This window comes from Gastrolobium bilobum, unplaced genomic scaffold (genome assembly GCF_033153095.1).
Source record: "Gastrolobium bilobum isolate Gb01-03AN ecotype WA unplaced genomic scaffold, APGP_CSIRO_Gbil_v1 utg2810, whole genome shotgun sequence".
Classification (NCBI taxonomy): Eukaryota; Viridiplantae; Streptophyta; class Magnoliopsida; order Fabales; family Fabaceae; genus Gastrolobium; species Gastrolobium bilobum.
In genome coordinates this window covers 1,587,801-1,604,216 of record NW_026895666.1, presented here as the reverse complement: position 1 = coordinate 1,604,216, position 16,416 = coordinate 1,587,801, and the positions used below count along the sequence as shown (strand labels likewise).

General features: G+C 34.8%; 2 protein-coding genes across 3 annotated transcripts in view; one reads left to right on the top strand and one right to left on the bottom strand.

Moving 5' to 3' along the window:
• Positions 1-10,901, top strand: part of LOC133287287 (suppressor of RPS4-RLD 1) — a 32,586-nt gene extending 21,685 nt beyond the window's left edge. The window contains exons 16-24 of one of the 2 annotated variants that reach the window (XM_061484867.1): positions 5,935-6,269; positions 7,774-7,860; positions 7,931-8,030; positions 9,211-9,302; positions 9,385-9,423; positions 9,548-9,638; positions 9,874-9,971; positions 10,059-10,368; positions 10,574-10,901. In XM_061484867.1, the coding sequence (XP_061340851.1) occupies positions 5,935-6,269; positions 7,774-7,860; positions 7,931-8,030; positions 9,211-9,302; positions 9,385-9,423; positions 9,548-9,638; positions 9,874-9,971; positions 10,059-10,347 (1,131 nt within the window). In that variant the 3' untranslated portion in view covers positions 10,348-10,368; positions 10,574-10,901. Of the gene's footprint in view, positions 1-5,934; positions 6,270-7,773; positions 7,861-7,930; positions 8,031-9,210; positions 9,303-9,384; positions 9,424-9,547; positions 9,639-9,873; positions 10,369-10,573 lie in introns of both variants that reach the window. The other variant, XM_061484861.1, reaches the window with a different exon arrangement.
• A 2,643-nt stretch (positions 10,902-13,544) lies between these two features.
• On the bottom strand, positions 13,545-15,764 carry LOC133287942 (uncharacterized). Its single transcript, XM_061485644.1, has 2 exons — positions 13,973-15,764; positions 13,545-13,759 (listed from the first exon to the last, which is right to left on the bottom strand). Exons 1-2 carry the CDS (start codon positions 15,762-15,764, stop codon positions 13,617-13,619), a joined length of 1,935 nt encoding a protein of 644 aa, XP_061341628.1. The 3' UTR covers positions 13,545-13,616.
• Between the last annotated feature and the right edge of the window lie 652 nt (positions 15,765-16,416).

Here is a 16,416-nt window from a genome sequence, read left to right as displayed (position 1 = left end):
GCAGGATCACCCTCGGATAGGCGCTCTACTTCCGGCTATTGTGTCTTCTTTGGAGGAAACTTAATTTCGTGGAAGAGCAAGAAACAACCTGTAATTGCTCGATCTAGTGCATAAGCTGAGTATCGTGCAATGGCAAATACTACCTGTGAGTTAATCTGGTTAAAGCAGTTGATTCAGGAGCTTCATCTTTGTGAACAAAAAAACCCATGACACTCATTTGTGATAATCAAGCTGCGTTACATATATCCTCTAATCCTGTCTTTCATGAGAGGACCAAACATATAGAGATTGATTGTCACTTCATTCGAGAAAAGATTTAGTCAGGAGAAATCAAGACTGCTTTCGTCAACTCCTCTGATCAAGAAACAGATGTCTTCACTAAAGCTCTTAGAGGTCCTCGGGTTCAATACATTTGTAACAAGCTTGGTGCTCACAATATATACGCACCAACTTGAGGGGGAGTGTTAGAATATATTAAATATGATTAGATATGATTAGATATGATTAGTCTGTAATTATGCTGATTAGTCTGTAATTATGCTGATTGTATTAGGTCTGGGCTTTTCACCTAAGCCCATTAGAGTCTCTATATATTGTAACTCTCTGAATTAGATCAATATACAACATATTATTTTATATTCAAATGTTTCCATGAAATCCTTTTTTCTCTTGAGGGATGCTTTTATTTTTGCAGAGTCTTCGTGGTGAAAAATTGTTTTCTACCTTTTTTCTTTGTCCTACTAGACTTAGCAAAAGGCTTTTGGCTTTTAGTAGGTACCTTGTCCTTGATTTAATAATTGCCGCTGGATGTTGCATCTAACAAATCCAATGATTCTAGAGTATATCATGCTGTGAAATTGATAGTTATTATAGATAATATCGTTATCTCTTGTCCCTACAATTTAGGAGTTATTTTTTATTAGGGATTTGAATTGTAATCAGATTTAAATATAAATTCATAGGGGCTGAGAGGAATTCTCTCAGGCAATTACAAGTATTCTAAAGTGTTCAAGTGCAAATTACATAAGAACAAAATATGTAAAATGCATTGGTACATATTATTTTTCATTTACTTCAAGTTAGATAATGTGCTGCTGCGTGTGACCTATTTTTTCGGTTGTATTTTCCTTCATTATTGCCCCCAAATAAAGGCAGGTTAAGGAAATTGAGTGACAAAACAATACAAATAATATATCATATGGTTGAATAACATTATTAAATTTAAGATTTGGACAAATATAACTCAACATTAACATCAACAACTTTATCTGAAACCATTTGTGGTTGGCGGTTGATAAACCCAAATAGAAAGCAATATAAGATTGAGGAAAATGAAAAAATAAAATGAAAAAAATAAAATAAAATAAAAATGAAAAATAAGAGAAAAATAACTTAGAAGAAAAAAGTAAATTAGAGAGAAAGATAAATAAATAATTAAATAAATAAATATTGGGAGCAAGGACTGAAAAGGGTGTCTGAAACATAGGAAAAATCAATGGTTCAAATTTTCATAAAATTCAAGCATCTAGATAAAAAATCATGGACACATGAAAACCATTCTCTTGATTTTTTTCCTGCAGTCATCACTTATCTAAAGTTCACCTAGTCCCTTATAGAAATTAGTACGGTTAAAGGGTGCGACTTTTCTGGTTAAAAGAAAAGAACTAATTTCAAAACAGATCAAAAACACTTTCCTCCCCGAATAAATTTCTATCAAAGCAAAATTTTATTTCATTCTGCATTTCCCAAATAAAAAGCTTGTCATATGCATAGAATTATATTCTGTGTTGGCTGTTAGTGTCAAATTGTCCCAAAACCATGAACTATATTATATCCTGGTGGAAGTTTGCTAGAGTTATTATACCCATGGTTGTCAAACTCGCAAGTTTACACTTCAGGAACCCCTCAACGATCCCGTTTCTGCTATAACTCGCTTTTGGCCCTCAGATGGTAGAAGCGACGAGTTTTTTGGCAAACTCGTACAATCGTACGAGTTTAACAATTAAACCAGAAAAAAAATCCGTTGACCCGAATCTTGACCCGAAAAACCATTACATAAATGGGTTTTTTTTAGCAAAAAAACCCTAAATCACCTGGTTAGTTTCAGCCACCACCATTACATATCATGGGAGACGACTAGGTGACTCGCGAAGACGCCTCAAGCCATCGTCTTCTCTACTGCTTGGTCGTCTTGCCCTCTTCCGTTCGTAGCTTCTCCATGTACCATCTCCGTCGTGCTTCGCCGTCGCTCTGCTCTGTCTCAATCTCTTCTCCGTTTCGTTTCATCTTTTTTTTTTGTTGCCTCTGTTTCGTTTTTTTTTTTCTTGGCCGCTTGCTGTTTCGTTTGGTTTTTCTTTTGGCCTCTGTTCCGTTTTATTTATAAATTTGGGATAAAAAAATCATTTTATAAATGAAACCAAATTAATAAAGCAAATTAATAATTTTGCCTCTATTTGATTTTACAAAGAAAATTAAAAAATCATTTATAAATCAAATTAATACTTTTTGTCTCTGTTTGCTAAACCAAATTAATACTTCATCGAATGATAAACTAAATCAGATTTATTTGATAAATTAAATTACTTTTTTCCCCTCATGTTGCCTCTGTTTGATTTTATATTCATCAGAAAAAAATTAAATTAATCCAAATAAAAATTTATTTGATAAATCAAATGACTTTTTTTTGTTCTTTTTTTGAGACATTATGTGATTATGACTATGACTTTATGTGTTTGAGACATTATGTGATTATGACTATTGTATGACATTATTTTGCTAGTTGGTTGAATTAAATTTGTTTATTATATTACTTTATATGCATATAAATATCAACATCAACATCAACAACACCTTTATCCCAAATTAATTGGGGTCAGTGGTAGATGAACCCACATGAAAGATACAAAACGGTTGAAAAAAAGTAAAAAAAATAAATAAAAAAATAAAAAATAAAAAATAAATAAATAAATAAATAAAAATACACAAATAAAATAATAAAATAAAATAAAATAAAAATATATGTATATATAAATAAATAAAAGTAAAAAAGAAAGGGACAAGAAGAAGTGGGGGAAATGAAGGGGAAAAGGACTAAAAAGGGACCATCTGGAACATAGGAATAACAGCGGGTCTAACCCTCCACCATACTTATAGCTTTTCTCCATTCCTTTCTAAGACATACTGTCCGCCAATCTATATCCCACTCCATTAAATCTTGTTTTACTACTTTCCCCCAAGTAAGCTTCGGCCTACCTCTGCCTCTTTTTGTGTTTAGCTTTTGGTAACAAACTTCTGTTCTTACAGGAACATCCATGGGTCTTCTCATCACATGCCCAAACCACCTCAATCTATGTTCTCTCATCTTCTCGGCTACCGGTACTACTCCGACCTTTCGTCGAATATCTTCATTTCTTATCTTATCCATCCTTGTGTAACCACACATCCACCTTAACATCCTCATCTCTGCTACTCCTATCTTATGCTCATGTTGCCTATGTGCTGGCCAACATTCCGCTCCATATAGCATTGCCGGTCGTACTGCCGTTTTATAGAATTTTCCTTTTAACTTCAGGGGAATTTTGCGGTCACACAAAAATGCAGATGCACTACGCCATTTCATCCACCCTGCTCTGATTCTGTGATTTACATCCTCATCAATCTCTCCACCCGTTTTGTAAAATGGAGCCCAAGTATTTAAAAGCATTTTTTTTGGGTACCTCTTGACCATTTAGATGCACAGGTTCTTGGTCCTCATCTTGTACCAGAGAAAACTCACACTTCAGATACTCAGTCTTGCTTCGACTTAATGTGAATCCTCTGGATTCCAATGTGCTTCTCCACAATTCAAGTTTTCTATTAACACCCTCCTTGCTCTCATCAATAAGCACAATATCTTCTGCAAAAAGCATACACCATGGCACTTCCTCTTGAATATCTTTTGTTAGTTCATCCATAACTAAGGCAAAGAGGTAAGGACTTAGAGCCGACCCTTGGTGTACACCTACCGTGATAGGAAAATAACTTGATGATCCGTTACAAGCTTTTACACATGTAGTAGCCCCATCATACATATCCTTGATTGCCTTTACATACTTTAATGGAACCTTTTTCTTCTCCAGGACCCACCATAAAACTTTCCTTGGAACCCTATCGTATGCTTTCTCAAGGTCTATGAACACCATATGCAAGTCCTTCTTCTTTTCTCGGTATCTTTCCATTAGTTGTCGCATCAAGAAAATGGCTTCCATGGTACATCTTCCTGGCATAAATCCAAATTGATTTACAGAAACCTTGGTATCTCTCCTCAAGCGATGTTCAATAACCCTCTCCCACAACTTCATAGTATGACTCATTAGCTTAATGCCTCTATAGTTTGAACAATTCTGTATATCTCCCTTGTTTTTGTAGATAGGCACAATCATACTTTTCCTCCATACATCAGGCATCTTATTCGTCTGGAGAATCTTATTAAAAAGATTGGTCAACCATTTTATTGCCACATCCCCCAGGCCTCTCCACACTTCAATAGGGACACCATCAGGCCCCAAGGCTTTATTAGTCTTCATCCTCTTTAAAGCCTCCTTAACTTCATGTGTATTAATTCTGCGTACAAATCTTCTATTCATATCATCATATGCGTCCTCTAAGTCCACCTCGCTTGTATCTCCATCCCCATTAAACAGCTTGTTGAAGTAATTCAACCATCTTTCATTTACATCTTCATCTCTCACCAGAAGTTTTTGATTTTCATCCTTGATGCGTCTAACTTGAGTGAGGTCTTTACTTTTCTTATCCCTTATCCTTGCAAGTTTATAAATACCTCTTTCACCATCCTTGCTCCCAAGATTTTTATACAACTCGTCGAAAACCTTGCCTCTCGCTTCTCGCACTGCTTTCTTTGCATTTTTTCTCGCCATTCTAAACTTTTGCAGGTTCTCTTCACTGGAACTTTTATGCAAAGATCTAAAGCACTCCTTCTTATGTTTAATTGCCTCTTGCACCTCTCCATTCCACCACCATGTTTCCTTTGTATGAAATCCATTTCCTTTGCTTTCTCCCAACACCCTCCGTCCCAAATTTTGAATACACTTAGCCATCTCATTCCATATTGCATTTACTCCTCTATCAAACTCCCAAGGTCCTTCGTGCAACATTCTATCATTGAACTCTCTCTCTTTTCCCTCCTTAAGCTTCCACCACCTTATCCTTGGATTCTGAGCCCTCTTCTTCATTGTACGAGTATGCATATAAATATATATAAATATAATTTGTATCTTATGTTACGAGTCTACGATCGTTACGATTCTGCGATTTACGATTTTGGTTCACCCTTCTGAGTTTGCATAGAAACTCGAGTTTGACAACCATGGTTATACCACACTAGACAAGAATTTTAGAACAATAAAAATAGGTAGACTTTGCATTAAGGAGGGCTAATTTTGTGTCTGTACACTGTACAAATATTCTCCATTTTGCCCCTTTTCATATCTGTTGTTTAATAATCATGAAGTCATTTTGCGAATAATTTTGTGCAGCCCTCGTTGTCTGTAATCATTTGCTACTGGGTAAAACAACATCACATATCATGGTTTTTTTTTTTTTTGAAGCATTTAATGTGTTTAGTCTCTTTATTAAGATTGGTTGTACTCTATACAGTTATATTAATGTGTAATACCGCAAAATTTTTGCATTCTTATTAAATTTCCATTTGAGACATGTATCTTATTTATTGTCTTATTCTCCATATTTGATTCTACATATCTGTAAGTTATAATATGTTTTTTCCCCCTTTATTAATTTTCATGTTTGCACTTTAAAGCAACTTGCATCCAACCAATGTTTGTAGTTATTATTATTCTCATATTATTATTCACATTTTTATCTTAATGTGTCTATAGCCCTAATTCTCTATGTTAATATTTCCTTATTTATCAGCATCGTATGGCAGGATTTGCTGCTATTGAAATTGCCCAAAAGGTCTCCAAGGCTTGGCGTTTGCTGCAAGCGGAATGGAAATATTCTAATAAAAGCAACTCAAACTCGAAGTTTGGCAAAAGGGCCAGGAGAAGGGAAAGAATTAATATTCAGAGTCAGAATAGGGGAGGTGCAGGTTGTAGCACAAGTAGTGCCTTGGAAGCATCTTCATATGGCAATGTAGATGATAGATCATCCAGCCGTTCCATGTCATGGCAAGATGTTTATTCATTAGCTGTTAGATGGAGACAGATTTCTGAGCCTTCTGACCCTGTTGTGTGGGTGAACAAGCTAAGGTATTTCATCTTTGGGCTAAGTATTCTAGCAGACCATATTTATGTATATTGGTGCTTCCGATGTTTTGTTGTTCAGGCATTTGATTATTTTACATGTTTTTCTTTATATTTGGAACATCCATAGATTCTCAATCATCAACTCTACGTTGTTGTGTGCATGGTCTCTGATCTCTCGAATTAATATAATTGTTGATTGTGATAGAAATTATAAAGTCTCATAATCCTAGAGGCATGGACCAGCTAAGCTTGCAAAACTTCAAAATATATTCGAATTCTCACCTCTCTTATTTTCAGTTGGGTTGGGCAAAATGAATTTTTTTGTGAGTTCATTTAGGAACTTGAAACTCAACTCTTCATAGATTGGAGGTATTATCTGTAAGTTGGAAAAGTTGTTGTAGACAAGGTCTCCTGTTCATATAATGACAATTATGGTAGAAAAGCACTAAAAATATTACAACAGTAAATGTACACTTCAAGGGAATAATTCCTTGTCAATCTCTTTTAGTTCACAACCAATGCTAATGTGCTGATTTGAATTCAGTTATTTTTAAAAATAAAAATACCTGATTTCTTGATACTTTACCTTGCACTATCTCATTTAGGTCTTTTGAGTCTAAATTGTTTTACTAATGTGCAGCTTTTCCTATTTTCTGCATAGGTTAACCATGGTCTGTTTGTTACAAATTGATGATCAATTAACATTTCCTTTTGTCTTTCAGTCTTCTCTCCCTCGCCCAAACTCTTTCAAAACATAGATTTGTTTTGATAAAAAAAATTAGTTATATGTAATTTTTAATAGAAATACTTTTAGTGCATAGTTTATAAAACCTCATGTTGATATTTTATTTGTAATTTTTATGATTTATTCAACTAATATTGTATATATGGGTTGTCCCTTTTCTTCTGATTGTTGTAGTTTAGTCCTCGAGCAATTATTTTGTGTATAGCTGGCTTAATTTCTGTCCTTTTTTTCTGGATGCTTTTAATATTTCGTTTGTGTAAGATTTTAAATGTGCTGATAAAAATACAGCATGGCAGTTTTATGTAGCTCTCTAAGTTGATGTATGTTGTTAAGGACTACAGAAAAATTTACAGAAAATTAAGGAATATAAAAGAGGCATAACTGCACTTACCAAGAGAATTTGGAGGACTCAAGTATAATAATAGAAAGAAAACGAATGAAAATGAATATTCATTGGAACTAGAGTGACTTAAAGTATATTTTAACCTCATTATTTTCCACTTTTTGGCCTTTTACTCCCTTGTTGATTGTTTTGCTATGGAAGGGCTATTTAATTTCTTTTATGCTAAAATATATACTGTTTTATGAAAATAGGCTCATAATTATATTGGTCTATGATAGATAAGTTTTTGCTTTTCTTGCTTGCTAGCCTCTTAGCAATATTTGGTTAACTTTCCCAGTTTCTCTTCAGATTATTACTTTAAGAATTTAATCAAATTCAGATTTTGTTTTGGATTTTGAATTTGTTTCTTCACACTGCAGTGAAGAGTTTAATTCTGGATTTGGTTCTCACACACCTATGATTCTGGGACAAGCTAAAGTTGTCCGTTACTTTCCTAACTATGAAAGGTAAAGATCCTGTTTTAATTCTATATTGACAGACTGGATTATGAAAGCTCATTCTTATTAAATGCCACAGAACGTTAGATATTGCAAAGACTGTCATGAAAGAGAGATCATACGTCTACAGCAAAACAGATCAGATCATTCAACTTTCCAAAGACGGGAAATTAAAAGAGGTGATTGGTGTATTATTGACTTAGATTTTGTGCCCTTTTTTTCGCATTGCTTGATTTACTATATACAATACGATGCAACAGGCCTCTACTATGACTTGTAAACCCAACTGTTGTATCTTTGGAAAAACTTTACTTTTCTTTGCTCACATTAGTAATGTACCTTTTGTGCTATTATTTTTCTGGGAGATACAATTTTCTCTGCTTTAAATATTTACTTAAATGGGTTAATGTGCAACTACGACAGAAAGTTGAAATTTTCAAGTCGCATAATTGGTAACATTTCTTAATTCATATGCCTCAAGTCATATAAACTATTGTCAATGATCAACTCTCCTAGAAACTTTGGCTGTTAGGTGATGGACACAAATAACAATGCATTAGATCATTTTTACCATGTACTGAAATCCATCTTTTTATTTAGAAGAATGGCTAATAGAAAGTAAAACTCGTCTGAGGAAAAGTGATAAACTGTGAGAAACTGAGTTGAAGAAGAGAGAACGGTGAGAGATAATTCATGGATTTGGGAGAAAACTTCTTGAACAGGATTCTGGATGATAATTCTGAAAGGTCACTATATAGAGAGGGTTAAACCTTCTTTACAGAAAATAACTGAAAGTAACTGCCTCTACTAACAATGATAACTGTTATAACAGCATCGGCTGTTATAACAGTTAGTGCCGACTCACACTAAGTAACTGATTCATTCAGTTCAGTTCCAATCGAACAATGGTACAGTTGATGCTCCAGTTAGCTCTACCATAGAATACAAAGAGTATTACTCTAATAATGGTGGAGGCAAAGGTAGAACTCTTGACCATTTAGTCATGGAGCCTTTGATACTATATTAAGAACTAATTATCCTAAAATTTTAAGTTGTTAGGTGAAGACAGAAAGATGGTTTTATATCTCTAACCACTGTGAAACATGTAATTTGCAACTTTTGGTTAGTTGTCTTAATTTTCTTAATTAACTGATGGAAATAGGACTTCCCTTCTAAATATAGTTGAAGCTCAAGAGTTTTTATAGTTTTTCTTTGAATAAATACTTCAAGAGTCACTATTGCTTTTGATTGCTACCAATTCTTAATAAATGTTAGTGTGTTTTATAATATAGTTTCAATAATAATATTTCAGTAGTCTATGCTTCTATGAAAATGGAAACTTCATTATTCCATGTGCAGATCATGCATGCAAAATCATGCTCTGATCTTTATAATATTGTTGGTGAGGATTTCTGGTCGGCTACCTGGTGCAACAGTACTGCATTTGAAGGGTAAGCGTGCTTAGTGCAAATAGTGCCTGGGGAACATGTAATGTTTTCAAATGCTTACATCTTGATGTTAATGCTTGTTCAGGAAACAGCTTGAAGGTACACGGATAACACTTTTAAAAAAGTAAGCTAGATGCAAGTCGTCTTGTGAAAATTTAAGTTATTTTGTTCCCCATTTCCCCTTCTTTTTTACTTAACTTTAGCTTTCTTACATGTTTTACTGTGGGAATTGATGAATATTTTTTCAGGGGGAAACATGGTTTCGACTTTGCAATTAGGACACCCTGTACGCCTACTAGATGGGAAGATTATGATGCAGAAATGACATTGGCCTGGGAAGTATGTTATACCCAACAACAACTATTATATTTTTCAGTGGCGGATGTGGCTTGTGTCTGAAAAAAAATGTTTATTTTGCCAATGATCCCATGCTGCTTTTATCATTAAACAATGACTGATACTTCCATGGAATTGTTTAAAAACTTGCTTAGTTGAATATGTGTGTATTTATTTACTATTCAAGTTACTTGGTGAACTGTGACATTTACCTTGTATCCCTATTGTTGTCTGTTAGGCTCTCTGCAATGCTTACTGTGGGGAAAATTATGGGTCTACTGATTTCAACGTGCTTGAAAACGTGAGAGAGGCAATTTTAAGGATGACATATTACTGGTACGACGTTATCAAAATGTCTAAATTATCTTTGACTCTTGGAGCATTTGAAGTCATTTCTGTAATACTATCTGCACTTTTTTTCAGGTATAACTTTATGCCTCTGTCTAGAGGATCTGCTGCAGTTGGATTTGTAGTTATGCTGGGTTTGTTACTTGCTGCTAATATGGAGTTCACAGGAAGCATCTCACAGGGTTTACAGGTAGATTGGGAAGCCATTTTGAACTTGGATCCAAACTCCTTTGTGGAGTCGGTCAAAAGTTGGCTATACCCATCTCTGAGGGTGACAACCTCATGGAAAGACTATCATGATGTCGAATCAACATTTACAACAACAGGGTCGGTTGTTGCTGCCTTGAGCTCTTCTGATGATTAAACACCTTGAAATAATGGCCAGGTGAGTCAATGGCTATTAAGTTATTTTCCTTTTTTTTTCCTTTTTGCGGTGGATTTTCCTTTTCTGTTTATTGTTTAATTTCTGGTCTTGTGCTGCAATTATAGTGGTTTATATAGTAAATTACCTAATGTACACATTGTCACGTGTATTACGCAACAGATGTGTCTGCTAAAGCAAAGTCAATGTATTGATCTGATTTTTGTAGGTCTCTGTATGGTTGCTTAATAATTACATTGCTGGTCTTTTCATAACCTGCTGGAAAATGCAACAGAACTGTTAAAAAAGCATTGACATCAACTTTTTTTATTGATCTTCCTATTGAGGTTTTATCTGTACGCAAGCTGTTTAAATTGTAATCGTACGTTCGCGACTGTACAGTAATGTAACTTAAGGCATTGGATGATTAAATTACCGTTTATCTTGTCTGTCTTTATTTCAATAATCACTACTTGGTCCCTGCCCCACCTCAAAAAAGAGTACAGAGACGTGTACCGTTTTGTTGTATTTTCTTTGTTAAATTCTTTGGAGTGAGAATGGGGTATTCCATTATTCTTGACATCCTTTTATTTAATACGCCCAATCATACATTTGTACCTAAGGGGGTAAATGGGCCAGGTTAGCCCAACCCGGTCTAGCTCGGCCTTTTAGAAAAAATAGAGTAGGCTTAGGCTTATAAAGAAGCATTTTTAACAAATAAGTTATAGGTTAATTTTATTAAACTTGGCCTAAAGCCTTGTAGGCTTGCCTATTTAATTTATTAAAATAAAATAATAAAATAATATTTATTTTATGTGGCAAATTACCAATACCAACTCTAATTTTTATGTGCACCACCGCTTCTCACTCTCGGCTTCGTCTTTTCTTTCCCTTGTCTTGATGGTGGTTTAAAGATTTTTAGATGAATGACATTCTTTTGTAGACTTTATTTCAGTACCCAATAATTGTATTTTTCTTATTTTTTCCATTTCTTCGACTCTATTCTTCTATGATATACATTCTAGAGCTGGGGTATTATGTTGACTCTTTCTTATTTGTCATTTTTTTCTTATGAGAAGTACTAGTGCATGCATGAATGTAACTTTCTTTGCTCTATATAATTATTTTCTTTGCTTAGTATCTACAGTGGGAGGCCTACAAGGCCTGTAGGCTATGTCAGGCTTTCTTATTTGTAAAAATAGGCTGGGCTTGACTTCAAATAAAGTCTTTAATAAGCCAGTAGGCCAAATAGGTTGAATTTTTTTTACGTAGGCTTGGGCCAGGAAGGCCAAAGCCCGGCCCATTTACACCCTATAATCGTACCCTCATCCACTATTTTATCTCCATTTTTTAATTTTTTTTCTGGGTTACAGAATAACTCGCCTGTAAATCATAAGCGCAATTTTAACTGGGCTTTTTTACTTTGGAATTATCTGTTTAGCCCAACCAAAATTGAAGGTATATTTATTGAAAAGTTCTAGCCCAAATTTCTGGTAGAAAATTATATGGACATTAGTCACATAAACACTTAACAATAATGTAAATCACAATTAAAAATAGACTGCATTGATCAAAATAAACTAATACTCAAGGATTGACGTGAACCTTAAGCAAAAATTTAAAATTTAACTAGGCTAGATATGATTTTATATGAAATTAAGTAATGTAATTAACTTACAACTTATTTTTCTGGACCCGTCCCGAATCGGATTAGTTGCGAAGCAATGAACCAATTGGAATATTTTCAAAAAAAAAAAACTTACAACTTATTTTTTAATTATAGTTGTATATCACATAGCTTGTTTAAGAGAAGTTATGTTCTTCAATATTACTGCATAATGTTTTGCATCTTTATTGCTGTTGATGTGGATGTTCAAGCCATGAATGCGGTCCAGGTAAAATCACTGACTGCCTTGAAAGTTTTTTGTGTATTATTTATCAATTACTAGTTTATCTTATTCACGGGGCATTGAACTTCAATGTGATGTAAACATTTAGCTGCCTAACGTCAGATTAGGTGCTCTGCCAGTACCTAATAAAGTTGATGAACGCATAAAACACGCCAAATGATATCTCCTTGTCGAATGCTTTTTTAGTATTATGGTGGTATTAAAAATTGGGTGCGATGATGTATTTTACACTGTGTCTTACCGGTAACATAATATAAATTACAAAATAACTTCTTCTTTTTCCTCACTCTGGTACAACACAAGCTGACGTAACGCATTCTTATTGGCCAGATGTACCTGTGGTATTGATAATTTTTACCGCATCGTCTAGTGTCTTCGAACTCAAACAATGAGATTAAAATTTGATATTACAAGATTGACCTCTAGTGGCATTGCCACTTAGTATTTGAGAAATGAGGCAAGTGCATTTTGAATGCAATCTTTGTATGAATTGTCAAAAGAAAAGATTGCCGAAAGCGAGAGTACAGTTGAAAGAAACAAGAAGATGATGCCTGTGAGGTTTCAAGAATATTAAGCTGTTTATGTACCCAAAAAAATATATATATATATATTAAGCTGCATCTTTGCACCGTCATTCTCACTGATGCGTGAGATATTCTGGAATTAAATACTCTGGTACGATAACAATATCTATAACGTGCATAGGATATCGAAGTATGTTGAGATCTTAAATTCTAAAGTACCATACACCTTCCGAATTCTTACATGTCAATTCCAGATATCATTGTGAAAATACTGATGCAATAAACCTCAATGATTTTCATTTAGTTCATTTCTTTAACCTCTATTATGCCTATTAATTTATGTCCAAAGCAGCATTTCGTAGAAGAATACTTTCACCTTATAATGCTATTTATTCATAGAAAGTACTAAAAAAAAAAAAAAAAAAAAACTATTCTTATGTTACGTGAAGTAAGTTTTCTTCTTACACATTCTTCGATAACCGTGTCATATTTTTTTTTCTTTCTTTTTTCTTTTTTAGGTAGTGGGTTCCACCACTATAACATAATATTTCTTCTCTCATGCAACATTGAGACTATATAAGCCCAAAAAATAAATGTATATAATATAGACTTCCCCTAATAATTATTTTAATTAGTTAATCAAAATAATTATATTTTTCGTCAAATATTTTTTTACTTTGAATATGTAGGAAGATTTTTTAATATGTATAACTCTTCTTCAAATGAAGGTAAACCGTACTTAGTAACCAAAACTCTTATACTTGCCTTACATGCCAATGCAAAAGATCCCAGTTTGTATGTTCCTGCTTCTCACTGCGCTGCAGATAAATCACTTTGCTTAAGTCTCACCCTTCTGGACGCTATCCTGGTTTCTATAAACTGTATTACTTATTACTTTTCTGCCGTGACTTGCCTTTCCCAACTTTCTTCTGTTCCATACTCTTCTCGCATTGAAAGGTCCTTCCACAAAGTTAGCTGTACCTGTGAAACAAACAAAAAAAAGGTGAAGACACTCTCCATTTACCATAGAAATGTGTGGTTTCTCGCTCTTATGTGGATTACTTGTATAATCCTACCCATAACACATGCTCAATAGCATTAACTCACTCCCGTCTCACTTTTGACATAACATGACTACCCCTGAACACAGGAAAGAATAAAAACTTTCCATACATCAAACAGTATAGAACTCACCTTTCATTGTTCTCCTCGTCTTCTTCCTCAAGTTGATGGCATCAATTTTATTTTCGACCATGTAATTTTTCGGTTCATCGTGTATGCTATAACAACTTGACTTGGCTGAAGCAAAGAGCCACGTGGCGTTCATCTGCTTGTTAAGCATACGTGCCGCGTAGTATGGGATCTTAAATCCCTTTGTCTTCCGAGACCCAAAGCGGTTGCTAATGAACATTAAACAATCCATCAAGCTCTCCTTAGCGAGCCCTTTCATGTCATAAGCTTGTGATCTTCTCCACAAACTCTTACTGTGAAGACACGCCACATTCGATAGGCACAAAGCTCGAGTGGTATCGCTGAGAGCAGCTTCGGGATTTCTAAGAAGCAAGTGACACTGAGCTCTGTTGCTATGAAGCACAATTCTCTCTTTCATAATTTTTAATGGGCAAAATTCCAAAGCCTCTGTGTACTTCATCACAGCCTTTTCAACGTTCCCTGACCGAAATTCCTGATTTCCTTCTTGTTTCAAAACACCAGCTAAGATTTCTTTTTCTATGATTTCTTGTTCAGTCATTAAGCTTTCTCTCTTGACTCTGTCTACCTTCAAATCCCATAACTCTTCTAATGTTCTCTTGGTTCTTTCACTCTTCAAATTCAACTTACAAAACTTGATTTTGTGGTAATCCTGTAACAGAACCTGCATGATTGTTTGTCCTATTTTCTGTTTCCCACCTATGCTTCTGAGCTCAACCAAATCAACAAGAACTGGAGCAGCAGTATCTATTACTTTATATCTTGTAACTGGATCTCTGAGTAGTTGCAGAAGACTATCAATAGCCATGTGTTTCCGATCATCTGAGGATCTTGAGACATTACAAAGATTCACTATCACTTCATGCAAATGTGCTATACTTTCCCTCCCTATTTGGGTGTGACAGAGAGTTCTGAGAAGCCCTATTCCAGCAGGTGAAGTTGGGTTTGTTAGTCCACCCCACATTCCACATAAATCCTTTAAGAATTGCTTCTTGCAGATTAATCTGAGAGATCTTTCTTTACATGCAAAGCAATCTAGAAGATAGAGAGACCAACACTGAAGCTGACTAGCCCATTCCTCTGCCTTTCTATTCTCTAGTTCCAAGCCTCCATGCCCTCTTGTTAACAAATTCCTATGGTACTCCAACCTCTCTGATTCATTCAAGCCAACAAACTTTTCATATACCTCGTCTAGGCACATGGAAGCTATATGAATGGCTGCTTCTATGACTTCACCTTCGTGTTCAGCAACGGCTTCAAAAGTTTCTTCATGGCTGGCAAGATGACCAAGTGCCCGAAGTGCAACTCTCTTTTCAATCCAACTCATCTTACCTCGAAGCAGTTCCATTAGTGGCTGAACCACGTTGGACTTAACTGCTTTTTCCGCAATCTTAGCTTTGTTCATGGTATAGGAACCAATGATGTGTGCTGCATAATAAGGGATATATATGTTCTGAAATCTAAGAAGCCAATCTTTGTGCGTGACGCCTTTCTGAATTAATTTGGCCATACATCTAAAGATGCCAAGGGAAGGAAATTCTGTATCGTTTGGTTTAGTTATAGCGATTTTCCAGAGACTACTTAACACCAAGATATGTTCTTGGTCGTCTCTGAGAGACATTTGTTTGAAGTAGTGGGCTATTTTCGCTCCCCTGAGGGAAGGAACTGTTTCAGACATGATGCAGAAGAAACAAGAACAGTTGGTGCATGTTGGGGTAGCAGGTATCAGATTATGACTAGTCTTGGTGGTTGAATTTTCTGGGAGTTGGCACTCCATGGTTGATTGAAAGAAATTGGAAGTTTTAGGGTAGTGCTTGGGATGAATGAGACACGCATATGAAAGATTAATTAAATATTGGTTGGAGTTAGTTGTGGCGCACCTTGCTGCTCGTGACACGATAATAAATTGAGTATAGCACATGTAACACAGTACAGACAGTGAGTATCATAAGCGTCACCCTCTCCTTAATCACCTTTGTTTCAATACATGGGAAGCATGATTGCTTCAAAGAGAGGATGAGAAGTTGAAGAAAATTCTTCTTCAACTTTTTTTTTTTTTTTTCCTGGGAAGAGAAGAGAAAGCTAAGTTTTAAAATCAAATTTGACAGAGAATATTTGATATATGAAAGGGTAAGTGCTTCTCGAACAAGATCAAGTGCAACCATGTTTATTATTTTGGGTCCTGAAAATTGATCCATACATGCTATAACAGAAGAGAAAAATGTTTCTTACACAACATTTTTTTTTACAGCACATTCCTTTTCTTTCTTTTTTTTTTTTTTTTGAATAAATCACTCTTATTCTTATACGGAGTCAATTTTGTTCGGAGCCGATACAGAATTAAGACTTTAAATTCTTTTCAAAAATAATACTAGAAATGATCGAACAAATACTTTCATCCTTACTTACTCAGCTCCGTAAGTTAACAA

Bases quoted from the DNA above. Each gene is read 5' to 3' on its own strand.
- LOC133287942 (XM_061485644.1), bottom strand. From the start codon at position 15,764: ATGGAGTGCCAACTCCCAGAAAATTCAACCACCAAGACTAGTCATAAT. The intron at 13,760-13,972 runs GTGAGTTCTATA...TTTGTTTCACAG, and splicing joins GACGAGGAGAACAATGAAAG to GTACAGCTAACTTTGTGGAA.